The 15,678-nt window shown below is 44.4% G+C and overlaps 2 protein-coding genes and 1 long non-coding RNA gene across 6 annotated transcripts in view; 1 reads left to right on the top strand and 2 right to left on the bottom strand.

Annotated features, from left to right (window-relative positions):
- Positions 1 to 429: 429 nt before the first annotated feature.
- LOC116786006 (acrosin-like) lies at positions 430 to 6,883 on the bottom strand. 2 transcript variants are annotated; one of them, XM_032686267.1, is made up of 7 exons: positions 6,806 to 6,883; positions 3,859 to 3,926; positions 3,343 to 3,553; positions 2,881 to 3,087; positions 2,260 to 2,525; positions 1,888 to 2,033; positions 430 to 1,418 (listed from the first exon to the last, which is right to left on the bottom strand). In XM_032686267.1, exons 3-7 carry the CDS (start codon positions 3,411 to 3,413, stop codon positions 624 to 626), a joined length of 1,485 nt encoding a protein of 494 aa, XP_032542158.1. In that variant the 5' UTR covers positions 3,414 to 3,553; positions 3,859 to 3,926; positions 6,806 to 6,883; the 3' UTR covers positions 430 to 623. The 2 variants fall into 2 exon arrangements, with proteins under 2 accessions (XP_032542158.1, XP_032542159.1); XM_032686268.1 differs by lacking the exon at positions 6,806 to 6,883 and adding an exon at positions 4,031 to 4,190.
- Positions 3,733 to 5,737, top strand: LOC116786008. Its single transcript, XR_004356793.1, has 3 exons — positions 3,733 to 3,775; positions 3,882 to 3,992; positions 5,226 to 5,737. It is a non-coding gene; the product is annotated as an uncharacterized LOC116786008 (long non-coding RNA).
- A 4,400-nt stretch (positions 6,884 to 11,283) lies between the features above and the next one.
- SLC10A7 (solute carrier family 10 member 7) overlaps positions 11,284 to 15,678 on the bottom strand; it is a 146,012-nt gene continuing 141,617 nt past the window's right edge. For all 3 annotated transcript variants that reach the window (XM_032686610.1, XM_032686613.1, XM_032686612.1), the window contains one exon: positions 11,284 to 14,999. In XM_032686610.1, the coding sequence (XP_032542501.1) occupies positions 14,955 to 14,999 (45 nt within the window). In that variant the 3' untranslated portion in view covers positions 11,284 to 14,954. The remainder of the gene's footprint in view (positions 15,000 to 15,678) is intronic.

Here is a 15,678-nt window from a genome sequence, read left to right as displayed (position 1 = left end):
ACATCAATCCCCCTTCGCTACCTGTGAAATCTGGCTCTTCCTTAGGGCATTGTAGCTCCTGTCAGCTTCTCCCTCTCTTTGTGATAGTCAGCAATTTTGCTTGTCATGCTCAGGAGTCTCCCAGGCCTGTTCCATTAGCTAAGGCTTAGGCCAGGCCCTAGTCACCAGCTTGTGTGCCTTAATGCATCCCCCATAAGGTATCTGCGTGTGGCATTATTTTTTCCTGTCCTCTTTCTAGACTTGATGTGCCAATCTTCTCCATCCCATGGTGCCTCTGAGCACCCTCCTCTCTGACCAGGTACAATTCCAGCACTTTGCAGTGACTCTTTCCCTTTATGCCCAAGTGGTCTGCCTGGATTCTCACTTTGAAGGTCCTGGGCAAGGAAGCCCTTGCCTTGTCCAGGAGGCAGAATTGGTCTGAAAACATGGTTAACTGTGAAAAAAGGCAATTTTATTTCAGCAACTAAGTCAACATTAGCATTTGTGTACATGCAGAGGAGCAGTGTAGGCAGGACAGAGCAGGCCTTTGGCACCAAGGCTGTCTTTGGATCAGCAGGCATCGCCTCGGCAGGAAATGGTCATGGTCCCATGCAGCCTGAACTGGATCCTGTTCATCCTGCTGCTCAAGCTGTTTTTCCCTGTAGGGCCTGTAGGAGCTTCTCTATCTGAGTGAAGAATTTCACCAGCTTCACAGCTGGATATGGGCAGGACTTGTCCACTGGTGTTGGTGGTGGCTTCGGCTTTGGAGCGGGGGTTGGTGGTGGTGGTGGTGGTGGTGGTGGTGGTGGTGGTGGTGGCGGTGGCGGTGGCGGCGGCTTTGGCATCTGAGTGGTGGGTGGTCTTGTCCATGGTGGCTGTGTGGTGGGTGGTCTTGGCCATGGTGGCTGTGTGGTGGGTGGTCTTGTCCATGGTGGTCGTGTGGTGGGTGGTCTTGGCCATGGTGGCTGTGTGGCAGGTGGTCTTGGCCATGGTGGCTGTGTGGCGGGTGGTCTTGGCCATGGTGGCTGTGTGGCGGGTGGTCTTGGCCGTGGTGGCTGTGTGGCAGGTGGTCTTGGCCATGGTGGCTGTGTGGCGGGTGGTCTTGGCCGTGGTGGCTGTGTGGCGGGTGGTCTTGGCCATGGTGGCTGTGTGGCAGGTGGTCTTGGCCATGGATTCTGAGTGGGTCGTGCAGCGGTCGGAAACTGACCCCAGGGTTGTGTGGCAGTTGGATAATAACCCCATGTCCGTGCTGTCGTAGGAGCGCCTAGATCTGGGAGCAGGCCCATCTGGCCCACAATCCAGTCGTAGAAGTGCTGAGTGGAGGTATAGATTCCAGGCCGTTTTGCTCTTGCACAGCCTTTTCCCCAGCTGGTCACTCCAACAACCCAGTAGTAGTCAGCGTCATTGTCTTTGCACATGAGAGGACCACCGCTGTCACCCTGCAGCGGAGCAGAGAGGATTAAGGTGGTGATGGGTGGCCCCTGTCAGCACTAGGACTGTCTCCTCTCTCAGAGCCCCTGTCAGAGCTGTATTCCCAGCACAGAACTGGGGCTCTGAACTGGTGCTGGAGCCTCTGGAAGCTTGGCTGGGAGTGGGTTGGGGGCCTGTGAGGTTGGGCTCTCTCTTGTCTCTGCACAGTGATCCTGGAGGCGCAGAGGCTGGATGTTTCAGGGTCAGCATCTGGACCTCTGGGCTGCCAAGAGCACTAGCTGGGCTTTCTGGGCAGAATGCCAGACCTCTGGGACAACGAGGGCACTGGGCAGGGCCCCACAGATGGGAGAAGAGAGGGAAGCTACAGCAGCAGTGGGGAACCAGGGCCAGATCAAGCCCACACCGGGCTGTGTTTGGGCAGTGGTGATGGGGCTGCCTGTGCTGCTGGGGGCTGAGTGGCTCGTCACATGCTCCTACCTGGCAGGTGTCAATGCCTCCCTCTGGATGGCCAGCACACAAGTTGTGGGTGTGGACATCCCCAGCGTACCAATCGCTGCTGTTACAGAGCTGGATATTGATGAGGTGGACCTGGGCCTCCTGCAGGATATCGCTTGATGTTTGAGCTGTGAGCACAGAAAGAACATCCATCAGCCAGTTCTCCTCCTAAGCCTGTGGGTGACCCCCCTCCCTAGGGCCTGGTTTTGCCTCTGGAGAGGCATTGGAGCACTATGTCCCTTCTGTCTGCCCTTAGGGAGTGGGCAGCCTGATCCTGGCTTTGGGCTCTGCTGTTGGGAAGCCCAACCCATCTCCCCAGTGTGTTGAACTTGCCCTGCCTTTTTGGGGACCTACCTCTTGCAGTGGTGGCACCCCAGCCAGCAACATAGCAGGTCTCCAGCTCTGACACATCCACCGTGGCATTGGGCACACAGCCCAGCTGGATGTAGAGGTTGCACTCGGCAGGCCGGTCCAGTTCCAGCAGCGCGATGTCGTTGCTCTGGTCGGCAGCATTGTACTCCTCGTGAACCAGCAGCCGCTCAATCTGGCGCACTTCAGCCCCAGGGCCCAGCTCGGTCAGCTGGGTGGCCCCGATCACCACACGCATAGTGCTGATGTTTCTAGAAGGCAGATGGAAGGAGGGTGAGAGCGAGCAGAGCGTTGAGCTGCAGCAGCTCAGCAGCCGACAGGCTTCTGTTTCTCAAGGCAGAGAGGAAAGCAGCACTGCAGAGTCTGTGACTGCTCTAACAGTCTAACAGGCTGCTCTAGCATGCCTTAGGCTCTGGAAATGTCAGCTGGAGGCTGCTAGGAAGCAGTGGCATGAACCCAGCCTTCTCCTGAGCAATCTCAGCTGAGGTCTGCAGTGCCCAGGCACTGGGTACACTGCAAGGAAACGAGGTGGGAGCAGCACGTGGTGCTGCCGACAGGGCACCTACTGGTGGTGTGGGGATATCCCTGGTCCCTAGTCCTCCTTACCTGGCATCGACGAAGCAGTGGGCTGCTGTGAGGACCCACTGCGTGCTGATGAGGGAACCTCCGCACAGATGCCCCGTGCCTGATATCTCGGGATCCTGGATGCTGACGAGCCAGGGCCAGGCCCCTTCCTCGGCACTTGTGCCACCCACAACACGGGTCTTGCCTTGGTCCTCATCAGAAGTCATGGACCGGACCCCACAGGTCCCCCTGTAAGCAGAAAGTCATTATGCCCTGCTCTGTGGCTTGCTGCTGCTCAGGCTGAAGCTCAGAATTCTGCCCTCCCCACAAGGCATTGCATGGGGCCCTCCAGGGAAGCCTGTGGGCTGTGTGTCTGTCTACCCCAGCACCTGGTTGCTGGTAGGGAACTGAGGCTCCCCCATGCGGTTTGGGAAGCTGCGGTGTGGCCACAGGGGACCCCCAAGACATTGGCCAAACTCCCTCCCAGACCCCAGGACTCCATACCCGCAGGTGTTCCACGTGCCCAGCGCAGGCCCGCAGGCGGCCAGCAGGACGAGCAGGCAGAGCAGAAGCATCCTTGCCAGCAGCACGCGTCAGCTGCCAGAAGTGAGGGCTCCTCGCAGCAGCGCGGCCACCAACGTGGTGCCCGCAGCGCTCGAGGCCCCAGGGCTGATGTCACAGAGCGGCCTGTTCCGTGTTCTGGGCACTGGGGCCTCTGGCATGGGGGAGGGAGCAGGAGCAGCACAGAATCACAGAACCATAGAATGGTTTTGGTCGGAAGGGACCTTAGTGATCACCCAGTTCCAACCCCCCTGCCACGGGCAGGAACACCTTGCACTAGACCAGGTTGCTCAAAGCCCTGTCCAATCTGGCCTCAAACACTGCCAGGGATGGGGCATCCACAACTTCTCTGGGCAACCTGTTCCAGTGCCTCACAGTAAAGAATTTCTTTCTAATATTTAATCTAAACTTACCCTCTTTCACTTTAAAGCCATTCCCCCTTGTCCTATCAATACTCACCCTTACAAAAAGTCCCTCTCCAGCTTTCTTGTAGGCAGTGCTGCTTGCAGGATGAGGGTGCACAGGCCCTGGGACAGAGGAAAGCACAGATCAATGAACTGACAAGATGGACAATTTTGCTTTTGTTCTTTAAAGTATGAAAATTTGACTGACTTGTCCTATCATGTAATACCCGAATATAAGTTCATTCAGTCACGTATGTGTGGCATTTGGGCCTAAGTATCTAAAACGGAAGATATCTGTTTCACTGCTCCCTAGGATTACTCCTCAGCTGCAGTCAGTACTCTCTCTGAAGGACTATCAATTGCTAAGTACTGCTTACAAAGAACAAGGCATAGAGAAAACACTGATGAAAGCATGTTATTAAGAAGCATTGAGATATATCTGATAAAATCTAGCTTTCCTTTCCATGCCTGTTGCACATAACTAAACAGATAAAATTAGGCTGCACTGAGCTCTACGTGGCCACACCAGGGTGCTTCTGATACCCAAGCTGTTTGTTTAAAGGTAGCTCAGAAATTTCCACAGCTTATTGCAGTTTTCAGTCTGCAGGGCTGTCCCACAGACTGATAACATTGTCCCTGTGAATAAATCCACTTGCAATCCCTGCTCTTCACTACAGTAAGATAAAGAATATGAAAATATCAAAGATCCCTTTCCCAGCTGCTTCAATATGCCTTCCAACACAGCTCTTGGAAAACAACACAATGTCTTGATACCTTAATTGCATCCTACTTTCCATGTAATTTACAGTTTGAATTTTGGAGACTATGCAAGTTAAGGCAAATCATCACAGGCTTTTCAATGGACTGTGTGCATAAGACACGCTCTGCTGCTGGAAAGTACAGAGCTAGGCAAAATTTGCAAAAAATATGGTGCAAAATCCTCTCTTTCCATCATCCAGGATATTCTTGGCCATTTTTAATGCCCATCCAGCTACCTAGAGCTCTCAGTCCTCCTACAGCCATCTTTCAGCCTTCCTGAAGCCAAAAAAATAACAAGATCCAATGCTGGGAGATGTAGACCAGAAACAGAGTTATGGCTTTCTCCACTGAAAAGCATGTTTTCTCTTCATTTCACTACTGCTTCTCTCACCAGAGCAAAATGAAGCATTTTGGTATGTGGCCAGAAGAATAGGGCAGAATCAAAGTTGCATTTTCCACTCACAGTGACTCTGCTGTATGTAAAGTATATTTTAAAAACCTCTGGAAAACCTTTAACCAACCAACCAAAGAAAAGAAAAGATGTAATCAAAACAGCATCTAAAAATTAACCTGCTGACTGATAAGGAAATATACAACTAATATGTGTATATACCCATTATTCTAGTCCCACTGGGTTTTTTACCCCCTTTTTTCTGGTTTCAGACAGAGCAAGGAAGAAAAGCCACAAAGAAGAAAGAACGAGAGACTTGAGAAAGAGGCAAAATCCATAGTTGCAAACCAAATTAATTTTTGGGTACCTCAGTGTTTGAGTGCTCTTTTTTCAATCTTTTCAAAAATGAATAGTTTCCAGAGAGCACCTGTCCTCCCAGAGTGATGGTTACCTGATGTGTCAGCGCCAGCTGAGCATCTGTCATCATTTCTTATTTTGGGAAATGTAGGCCCCATGTGTTTACACCTCTTCAGATCTCTTTCAAGGAGTTGGCAAAAGGTTTGCATTTGCATTGGTCTTACTTGCCTGAATAGTATTTCCATTCTTATGATCACCTTTTTTCTCAGTGAGAGGTTGAATTTCTGGTGTTGTAATACCCATCCACATAAAAATAAGAGCTCAATATATTTTAAAAGGAAGAGACACTTAATCATTTATGAAGGTACAATATTCTGAGTAAAAAAACCACCAAAGGCCACACACGGATTTCTCCCCTCCTTCTCTCTCCTACTTTTCTTGTTTGTTTGTTTGTTTGTTTTCTGGTGCCTGTACAGCTGGGTTTTCGATATTAAGAAGTAGCTAAACTTCATGGATGGAAGATACTGAAAGATAACAACAATTAATGTTCAAACAGCCCTAGTGTTTCTAAACACATTTTTTCCTGTGAAAATTTACAGTGTGCCCATGATACAAAATGGTGCTGGTTTGCATGACTTGGCAAATTTATAATACATCATTTTAATGACAAACGGGAAATAAAAAGTATGTGGTCAAAGCATTTGAAGAAATACCTCGCACTGAATGTTAATTGAGTAGTAGAACCACAACTTCTACTGGCATAATGGTCATCTAGAAAGTCCTGTTGTTGGTGAAGATGCTGAACAGACAGTCTGAATGGGATATATGCCTCATGCTGAATTGAATTTTACTACAGAAATATTGACCTGGATAAACTACATTGTTGCTGCTTCTAATTTCAGCCTGTAGCAGCATCCTTTATGTGTTTGTATAAACACTGGTATCTAGGATAGATGCTAAGTACATATTAGTATTTGTTAATTCATACAGTTTTGTGGTATTATGTCTCGCAGTTAGCTGAGACATGTTCCCACTCTAAATCAATTCCCAAACAAAAAAGTAATTGAGGGTACTTAAAAACTAGTTGGAAGTGGGTGATTAGACTCTCCAATTAATTAGGAAAAAGCCAAAGAGATGATGAAGCGTGTGCTGCAGAATCACAAGTGACTGTACCAACTAAACTCAAATCAACAAACAGCTAATAAGTTATCACATAATTACTTACAAGGTACTCTTGGAAGACCAGAGGAGCACAAAGTATCTACTACTTTCAAAACAGAAGGAACTGAAACTGTGGAAGACACTTTAATACTTCAGGACCTGGACTGGGAGCTATACTGTGACACACAGACAGACACATGGACACGCACTGGCAAAGGTGATGTGAAGGAGTTCAACTCTGCTGGTGGTTTCTGGCTTCTCAGAAGACTTGGGGCTCTCCGTAATACTGGTCAGGGATAAATAACTGAATCATTCATTAACACACACCAGTTACCTCCAGTTTCCACGTGTGGTCAAGTTTCCTAGAAGCTAAGAATCCACACTCACCAAGAATCCGTGCTCACCAGCCCTCTCATTTTCCAAACTGCAAAAAACCAAAAAATCGTCAGGCCCAAGACAACCATCAGTCCAAATTTTTTACTTCAAGTCAAAGGGCTTATTCGACTTTTGATTTTTAAAGGACAACTATCATGGCTTTTAAGCAATAATCTGCAGAAGAGATGAATAGCACACTTAGTGATCTGCATGATTTATTTGGCAAAGCCTATTAGTTCTTTCTGGAGCAAATTAATAATAATTCTCATCTGTTTGTCAGTGAGGATTTAATGTAGGCTAAAAAGTCATTGAGAGTTTTCTTCAGATGGAAGTCTGTTCAAAACAGAACAAAAAAGATGAATTTGAGAAAAAAGCTTAATAAAGTCTTTTTTAAATGAAAACCACTCAAGGCTTGACTGTTAATCAAAAGAACATTACTTACCTTACTCAGCATTGCTGAAACCAGAATCTGGCAGCAAGTTTTAAAAAGGACCACTTTTCTCTTTCTTTACAGTCATAATTTATAACAGCTGAATTATTGGCTATAAATACTGTTTTCCTTCTGCTAATGTATTATGCTTCTGGGATTGTTCAGAGCTAGTATTTTGTTACTAAGACAATAAACTCCTAAACTGGGGCTTCTGACAGAAAATTCCAAGCACATCCAAAGCAGCAGCTTTTCAAAGAATACCACTGTGCCATCTTAACAGACTAAATTTCATTTTCACTAGTATTGGAAAATATTGAAATTTCTCATTAAATTTATTTTTGAAATATAGAAAGCTGCTGCTGGCAATACACTGAAGCATATTTTTACATCTACCAAAGCTAAAAATTCAAATGGGATGAGTTAGCAGATGGAGTTTGGTATTGGAAGTGGAGTGTTAGATAAGAAAATACATTCCTAAATATTTGTAAAATATTAAACTATAGAGCATAGAAAGTAATGGTTTAACATACATTGTGATACACATGGAAAAGAGTTTTTCTACATGTACTATGCACCTTACTTTAAAAACAACTATCTAAAAATCTTTCAAAAAACTGATACCAGCAAGATTTGAGTTTTCTTGCTTTTGAAGAATGTCCCAATAAATCCTTAAAATGGGATTATTTGGGAACATTGATGTGTGATAGTATAGCTCTACACAGCTCTTTAGGCTCTTTGTAATGAGAGGTTACACGTTAATGTTTCATGTCACAAATACGTGTTACCTGAACAGAAACACGATAACAGTCAGGCTCCACAGACTGCAACACTTCCGCTCTGTTCCCCTGGCTCACGCAAAATTTCACGTATCACAATTCCACTATGTTTTTACATTTGGAGAGGCCAGCAAGTGGGGAGTTTGTGAGCACAGGGTGGCACGGCATTGCTCCCACACTGCTGCTCATGCCGCTGCGGGATTTGGCTCTGGCTCGGGGAGAGATCCATGCGCGATGTTCCCAGACAGCCGAGCTGGAAAGATACAGGCTTCTCACATTAACGCTCCATGAGCTGCATCAAAGAGAGTTACCATATTAGCTGGCTGAAATTGTGTCATGCTCTTATTTTAGTATGCTATTATGCCTCTGGGATATATTTTATTTATCAGAGAATTGGACCTAAACAGATGTTGTAGCTGTTTTCTAAAAAGGGCTTTAGGCAACTCACTGTGAGGTACTTGAAAGAGTGTATGGTTTGGGGAAGGGGCAGAGTGAATGTGTGAGGCAAATAGAGTACATGCATCTTTTTTAGTGCTGAGCCACTACTTGGAAATTACAGTTAATTTTTCAGACAAAAAGCGACCTAAAATAGATGAAAAAAAAATTGGTTTTTGCAATTTTTATACAGAAAAATAGAGGTTCTCCCAAAATGTCTCCAATTTAAAACAATATTATGAAACAGAACAAGCAAGAATTTGCTGGAGAACTTGGCAAAACGTATCAACAATTGTATGGGATCGCCCAAAGGACTGACAGTGACTACAATGGATACAGCAGTGAGCTGCAGGCCCATGTGCATGCGGGTGTTTCCTTCCACGGGAGCTGTGAGTCCTAATGAAGAACACAGGAACCATAATTTGCATGGGTAAAGTTCCTGTTCTTCAGTGTCAGCACAAAAAGCCGAGTTCTGCTTCCCCAAGCAGCATCTTGGAAAGCTGCCCTGGTTTCTTGGCTACAGGATGGAGTCTCTAAGAGCTCAGAGAGCAGATGAGAGCATCATCTTGGTGAGACACAAGGAGGTTCAGTTAGGGACAGCTAACTGGGAGAAGTCAAAAAAAAAAGGGGGGGATTTAGATTGATGATAGGTAAAAAGACATTTTATCACGTGTTTCATCAAACAGTGTTGACAAGAAGTGGTAAAACTGCACAGGGAAGGCACCAGGAAATAAAATAATTTTGTAACATCTTGGGGATGGGCAGTGCGGCAGACAAAGGACACCAACAGGGAAGGACTGCAGTCACAGTGCTAAGAAACAGAGGGAGTACAGAACTGCAAAAGCTTTTGTCAATAGAATTTCATACCCAGTTATTGTCACAGGGTCTCAAATTTTATTTCCTGCATTTATTTTGGCAAAAGGCCAGCTCTCACATGACCTCCATAATTTTTTTAATCCTATCAATGAAATTGTTATTCCTTCAAGGAAGGTCATTTTCTTCCCTTTCAAGGCAGCTGATTGCCCTTAGAATTTTGAATTGCTTCATAAGAAAACTGACCACAAATACTAAGTTTTCTCTTACAGAGATGAACCAACCCCACCATGCTAACATCTGCAAGACTTTGATTTTGTGACTATTATATCAAATGGAGCCCACCCACAGAGGAAACCACGGAGATGCTCTTTTCCTTCCTCATAACTGGGTGAAAAATGGTTGCTCCAGGTGGCAATTTCGAACACAGGTAAAGAGTGGACAACAAATACGCACCAGCACAGGATCCTCAGGAGATTCGTGGCCTCTTCTGTGTGCTACAGCTGCTGGGTGTTGGCTGCCTCCGTGAGCAGGGATCACAACCAATTTCTAATCTCATGCCTGCTTCTGGTCGGGGCAAGCTACACAGTTAGGGTTCATTTGAACCCACCAGACAGTTTAAGAATTCACAGGTTATTTTGTTTCTCAACAAATCCAGGCGTTGGGATCAGCTCAGCAGGGCTCTTTTCTGCATAGCAATTCCAAAGGCCTTTGATTTACCTTCCCTCCCTGCCCAAAACTGTGGTCAGTAGGGTAAGTGGCAGGGAGCAGAGGCTGATTCAGCAGCAGCTATTGCTCATTTTCTTGTCACTCTAGAGGTCACTGGCTCGCAGAAATCTCTGTGGAAATGCATCTAAAAACATTTCGAAAACTTGGCCTCCACTGATGAGCAAATTAAGTGGTGACTCATGCTCCCATCAGCTCCAGACTTGACTACTGCAATTTGATGGACTGAGAAGCTGATATTCCACCAAGACTGCAATTTGCTTAGGGGAGGAGCCGAGAGACCTCATTGGCACCAGTTGTTTCCAACATACACATCTCTCTTGTCCTTTGATCACCAACAAATCTTATTTCACTTCTCACTGAAGATCTCACTCTCCACCCTTCTCTCAAGAGAACAATTCATGGCTGCTTCCATGACCTCTGCTACACCTAGATTCCAGCAGGAAGCAGACCTGCCCAGAGCAACGCCTCACACCTGCACTTCTCAGCATTCCTTTCTCTTGCTTTCTCTTGTCCTTCACAGCTAAAGCCATCGGTAAGTCCTTGTCCATGTGACTGCAGAAGACTACTTACCATCCTGCAGGGTGCCCTCTGTTGAATGAGAATTTTACAGGAACTATTCATGTAAACTTTGAAGAGTTGAAGTCAAAATGCCTCCTCAAAGAAGGCACGGTCTAATTATCACAAGGGATAACGTGGTTGAAGCAAGAAAATGGCGAAGAAGAAACAACGTCCCTTGTCTGACACTGTCCTGACAGGATGCTTGGGAGACTGGGGCTATCCATGGAAATAGGCAGCCAGAAATAGAGATTCATTTGCAAGATGCTGGAGAGGGCAGGCCACCAAATCTAAAGTAAAGTACTCTTCATTTACTCTCATCATGTGTTATATTATCCCTGAGCTTTGTTAGAACAATGGCAGGGCTCTTCAAACAGCTTCCCTGGGGAGACCGCTCTGCAGCTTAACAACCTTGCACTGGAGATGTACAAGTGTAACCAAGGGCAGAATTTACTCTCTTGTCTATTTAACGTGTTTGCGAGGGACTGCCTGTGTTTCTGGCACTTTATAATAATAGTAATAAAAATGCTTTTGGATTATAACAAAATGGAGAAACTGTGATTTAGCCCTTTACTGTGCTGTAATTCCCAAATGCATTAACATCTATTTAAGTGCAAAATAGTCTAGTTTACAAATACAAAGCTGCGATTGTCTGCGGTAAAGCTTCTGTATGAGATTATGATTCAACACAAAACACAATTCAGTGTCTGAAATTTTACTTTTAATGGCAGAATAACATCAAAAAAAAGTAGCTCTTTCTCCATATGCAGTCTTGTAAAAAAATGTATGCCAGGGACTTGGTCCTTTCTAGTCATTTCTACATATATAACTGTTCATCTCTTATGCACGTATGCACTTGCACATAAATCAATGTGCTTGCATACAGACCATATTTCATCTTGCCTTCTAACCTCCTGCTGTCAAGATATTTCCACAGAAAACCATACACAAATAAAACTAACAGCTCCTTTTTCCCCGACTGCCAGAGTAACATAGGGGACTACTTCCGTAAACCCAAGATGCTGGATTACTCTCCTTCTGCTCTGTGATCAAGCACAACTGTGTAGCTTCTGCTGAGACTGCCTTTCTGTCATATAACCTATTCACACTAACTAGAGGATCTATAAGAAAAAACACAGCCACACTTTTGATTTTAAGTACATTAAAAATTATTTATCTTGGTAAGATAAATTACTCGAGTCATCAGAAGCTTTTCAATTTAGCGCACAAAAGAGGGAAATAACATGTTTGAGTAATTCAACACAAAGTGCTAACATTCCCTGTGACCTCTGAAGTGCTGTTTTCTTGTTTGGGTGGGTTTTTTTACCTCTGCTATCATTAGATGGGATTATAGAGATGCAGAAATAAGAAATGTTGATGCTCAAGAAAATCCTCATGTTTTAACATGGGCAAAGCTCTCGTTTTGCCTGATTATGTTTAATAATGGTTAAATTTAAAGTCAAGAAGTGGAAAATACTTCAGAACTGTTCTAATTCTTTCCTGAAAAATTGTTTGGGTTCAATGAATTAATTTTCAGTTGATGACAACTGGCAGTATTCTGAGGACTTTCTTTCCCCAAGTTCATAAAATATTTCCATACGGTTCATGGATTTTTTTTTTTTTTTTTAAACAAGGCAACAGTTTAAAAGCTCACCCAGAAAAGAATTAAACATAGATAACAGAGGTAAAATTTGACCTAGAGGATCAGTAATTTTATCTTGTTTTCCTATTAACAAAATTAAATTCAAAACCATTCTGTTTATTAAAGACATATAACAAGTCATAAAACAAACATCCCAACAGTCTTTAAACATAACAAAATTGATGTGCATAATTAAGTTTCATTAAGTATGGATTTAAAATACATATTTCAGTTTTGCTTTATATTCCCTTTAGACCAACACCTCCAACGCTCATACACAATATTCAGGCTGCTCTGAGCAATCAAAAAGGACTTTGTAAAGACTCCAACAAAGCTACACCATAAAACAGTTTGAAATATTCTTAAATGTGGAAAAAAAATTAACAAAAAACAAAGGATGTGTTCAGTGGAAAATAAGCAAGTTGCTGGATGTACTGAAAGTCAGAGATTCAGTACGCAGAGGTAGCTCAGTAGGGGTACCTGCAGTGTTCTGACTATTCAGCATTGACACAGCCACAGTCAGTTACCGTCTGCTTGAACTCTTCCCATATATTTTGAAGAAGTGAACACTCTTTCTGGGCCTGTTGTTCTGCCTTTCATATCCAACAGAAAGAATCATCAATTTCAGTGGGACTGGGATTGAATCTTTATATACTATGGAAATTTGGGTTTATGGAAACAGAACAAAAGGAAACTGTCCTGAGTCTGGAAGCAGTCCCCTGCTGCAAGCAGGGTTTTTAGGCCCAAAGGAATTTTTTCCCATATGGAGCCAGTAACCACTTAACATGCTTAGGGAAGGGGAACCTTGAATTTGGCCCAAGCACATGCATGCTATTCTCTCCAGTTTGCCACGGGTGGATCTGCCTGTGCTATCTAGGGATGCACTGATCAAATCCACAAGCTCACTGCCCACTGCCCATCTCATCACTGGCCAGTGAGCAGAGAGCACAGCCCTGGGGGACATGGGTGCTGGACAGCGTCCCTCAGCCCTCTCGCCTGCTCAGCGGGGAGAGTTGGATCCCCCTCCAGGGAATGAAAGAATTCAGCATGCTGCCACCTCCCACACCTTTGTCACATGGTCATTTTATTGGTGATGACAATTCTGAACGGGGTGATGCTGTCAGCATACCCCATAGATGGCAACAGAGACTGACCGTCTGGTAAAGCACCGAGGATTGGTACCAGATTACTTTCCTGTTTTTCACAGGAATAACAGACTAGAAATAAGAGACTGGGTAAACCAAGCACAATATTTTTTCACTAAGGCAAGAGGATACGAATTTCACATGCCTATTGTCACACAAAAGATCTTTAGCTTGTGTAAGCGGCTACAGCCGTATCAGAGCTACAGTAATTTATATTTGCTAAAGATCTGCTCCAAGGTGTTTGCACTCAGTTGCACCATTAGCTGCAGTGTTAACCATGACACACGTGGAACTTCTGCATTTATATCGATCCAAGTTTGACCTATTTCTTTAATTACTTTTAATACTTTAATGCACCATTGCCAGCGCACTTTTTGCACATGGGTACACCTCCCAGTCTGGACTATGTACGTTTCTGAAATCTATCCAGACAAGATGCTGGCTATATGTGCCTGCATTCCTTTCTCTTCAATACTTCTCTTATAAATAGTATTTTGTATTCTTTTGTTATATAAGTTTATTAAAAAGAGTAATATTATTTTTTAAAAAGTTGTGGTTGATTGTCAAATGAGCTAAGATAACATTTCTGTTACTCTAAGGATCCTTTTAATTACCAAAAAAAAAATAAAAATTGTCAAGTTTCTTGTCCTCACAAGGTATTATTCATTACCAATGCAGCAATAAAGAAAACACAGCTTGGCATACTACAATAAAGGCTCTGTTTCAATATTAGCATCCTAAATTCTGTCACTGCAGGTCTCCATGCATTGTACCAAGGGAAGGAAAAGGAAAAAAAGGAAACCAAAAATCTGTTTTCTTCAGGGGTAAATTACAAAAAGATCTCCTAGCTGCAAACACAAATACTTCACTCAGAACCCAAGCACCAGACCATTTCTTTGAAGAAGCTTATGAGGCATTTAAGACATACAATGGCACAATATCATACAATGGAAATAAAAGAATTTTCTTGAGAAACCATTAACTTTGAAGGAATGTCTAGACAACTGTGTCAACAAATGCAAATGATTCATGCTTCTCAGCTTCTATCCAATGGATGGCCCCATGCTGAGTATACACAAACTCAGAAGAAAAAGGCATGTCACAGTCATATGACTAGGGAGTGTAACAGAGTCACACAGAAATTCAAGTCAATCTCAGAAAAAAACCTTCAGAAAGCTCTTCCCCATGGTAAGCCAGCAGTGGGATAGGCTTCTGGTCATTTTGGCTAGTTTAAAACAGAGACTTACAGCTGGTGCACCTTGGCTTCACAGCAGGGGCAACGGAAGAAACAGCTGTCAGTCATGACCATTCACTTGGTTAGAAAAATAAAAAATTAAAGACTCCAAAATACTGTACAACCTCTTGCAGTAACCAACGCAGTGGCTTCTGGAAACAATGCTTTTGCCAAAAATGCATCTGTAAGGCACTTAACAGGTATCTTTTAATATGTATATATATATATATATATATATAAAAATAAAATATGCACTGAAGCAACATTCACAAAACCCAGTTGTCTCAATTGTCCATGTGTACAGTATAGTACATATATACATTCACTGTGACACAGGCCATCTCCACAATTATACCTTCACGGGTGCTTTGGGCTGCCTGGTTAACTTCAGTGCCTGTGAACAGCAAACAAAACAGTCACTCTTTATATTTTTAGAAGACAACCAACAGCACAAGGTAAGATTTTCATTTATAAGGGGCAACAAAATGCTGCGTGTACTTCTGGGAGGCTGAGAGAGGAGTCAGCATGGAGCTGACGGGCCACTCTGGGTTCTGTGATGACGTTTCTGTCTCTGATAGCCCATCCCAACCTCCACACACACAGACAGCCTTCACAGAGGAACCACAAGGGCTATGCCTATAGCACCAGAGATGGAAGAGGAGATGGGTCTCAGATGCCTTTCAGAAAGCAACTATTTGGAGCCCGCTCAAACTACTTGCGGCACAGACAGAAGAGCTTCTGACCCGTTTAGGGAAAGTGTGCGAAGAAAATTTCCGCCAACACCTTTGTGTTCCCTGGCTTCCTTCCACATGGCTCAAAGCCTGCTCAAAGGATAGTCACTGCTGCAGTGGTGGATGCCATGCACCTCGATGTTTATACCTTCCTTCCTGAGAAAAGGTAAGAATAAGCCAAGATCCACCAGTCCAGAGGTGATCTTATGCCAGGGGACACCTGATGATTTTGTAGCTGTAGTCTACTGCTGCTGAAGAAGAGAAAACCCCCACGCCTTTATCTGATGGCAGGGTCCAGCTCTGTTTTCCCCACAGAGTTGGCCAACTATGGTAGCTAAGCTA

Source organism: Chiroxiphia lanceolata, chromosome 4 (genome assembly GCF_009829145.1).
Source record: "Chiroxiphia lanceolata isolate bChiLan1 chromosome 4, bChiLan1.pri, whole genome shotgun sequence".
Lineage (NCBI taxonomy): Eukaryota > Metazoa > Chordata > Aves > Passeriformes > Pipridae > Chiroxiphia > Chiroxiphia lanceolata.
This window is presented reverse-complemented; position numbering and strand designations above follow the sequence as displayed.

Bases quoted from the DNA above. Each gene is read 5' to 3' on its own strand.
- LOC116786006 (XM_032686267.1), bottom strand. From the start codon at position 3,413: ATGCTTCTGCTCTGCCTGCTCGTCCTGCTGGCCGCCTGCGGGCCTGCG. The intron at 3,088-3,342 runs GTATGGAGTCCT...TTCTGCTTACAG, and splicing joins GGCACGTGGAACACCTGCGG to GGGGACCTGTGGGGTCCGGT. The intron at 1,419-1,887 runs GTAGGAGCATGT...GCTCCGCTGCAG, and splicing joins GAGGCATTGACACCTGCCAG to GGTGACAGCGGTGGTCCTCT.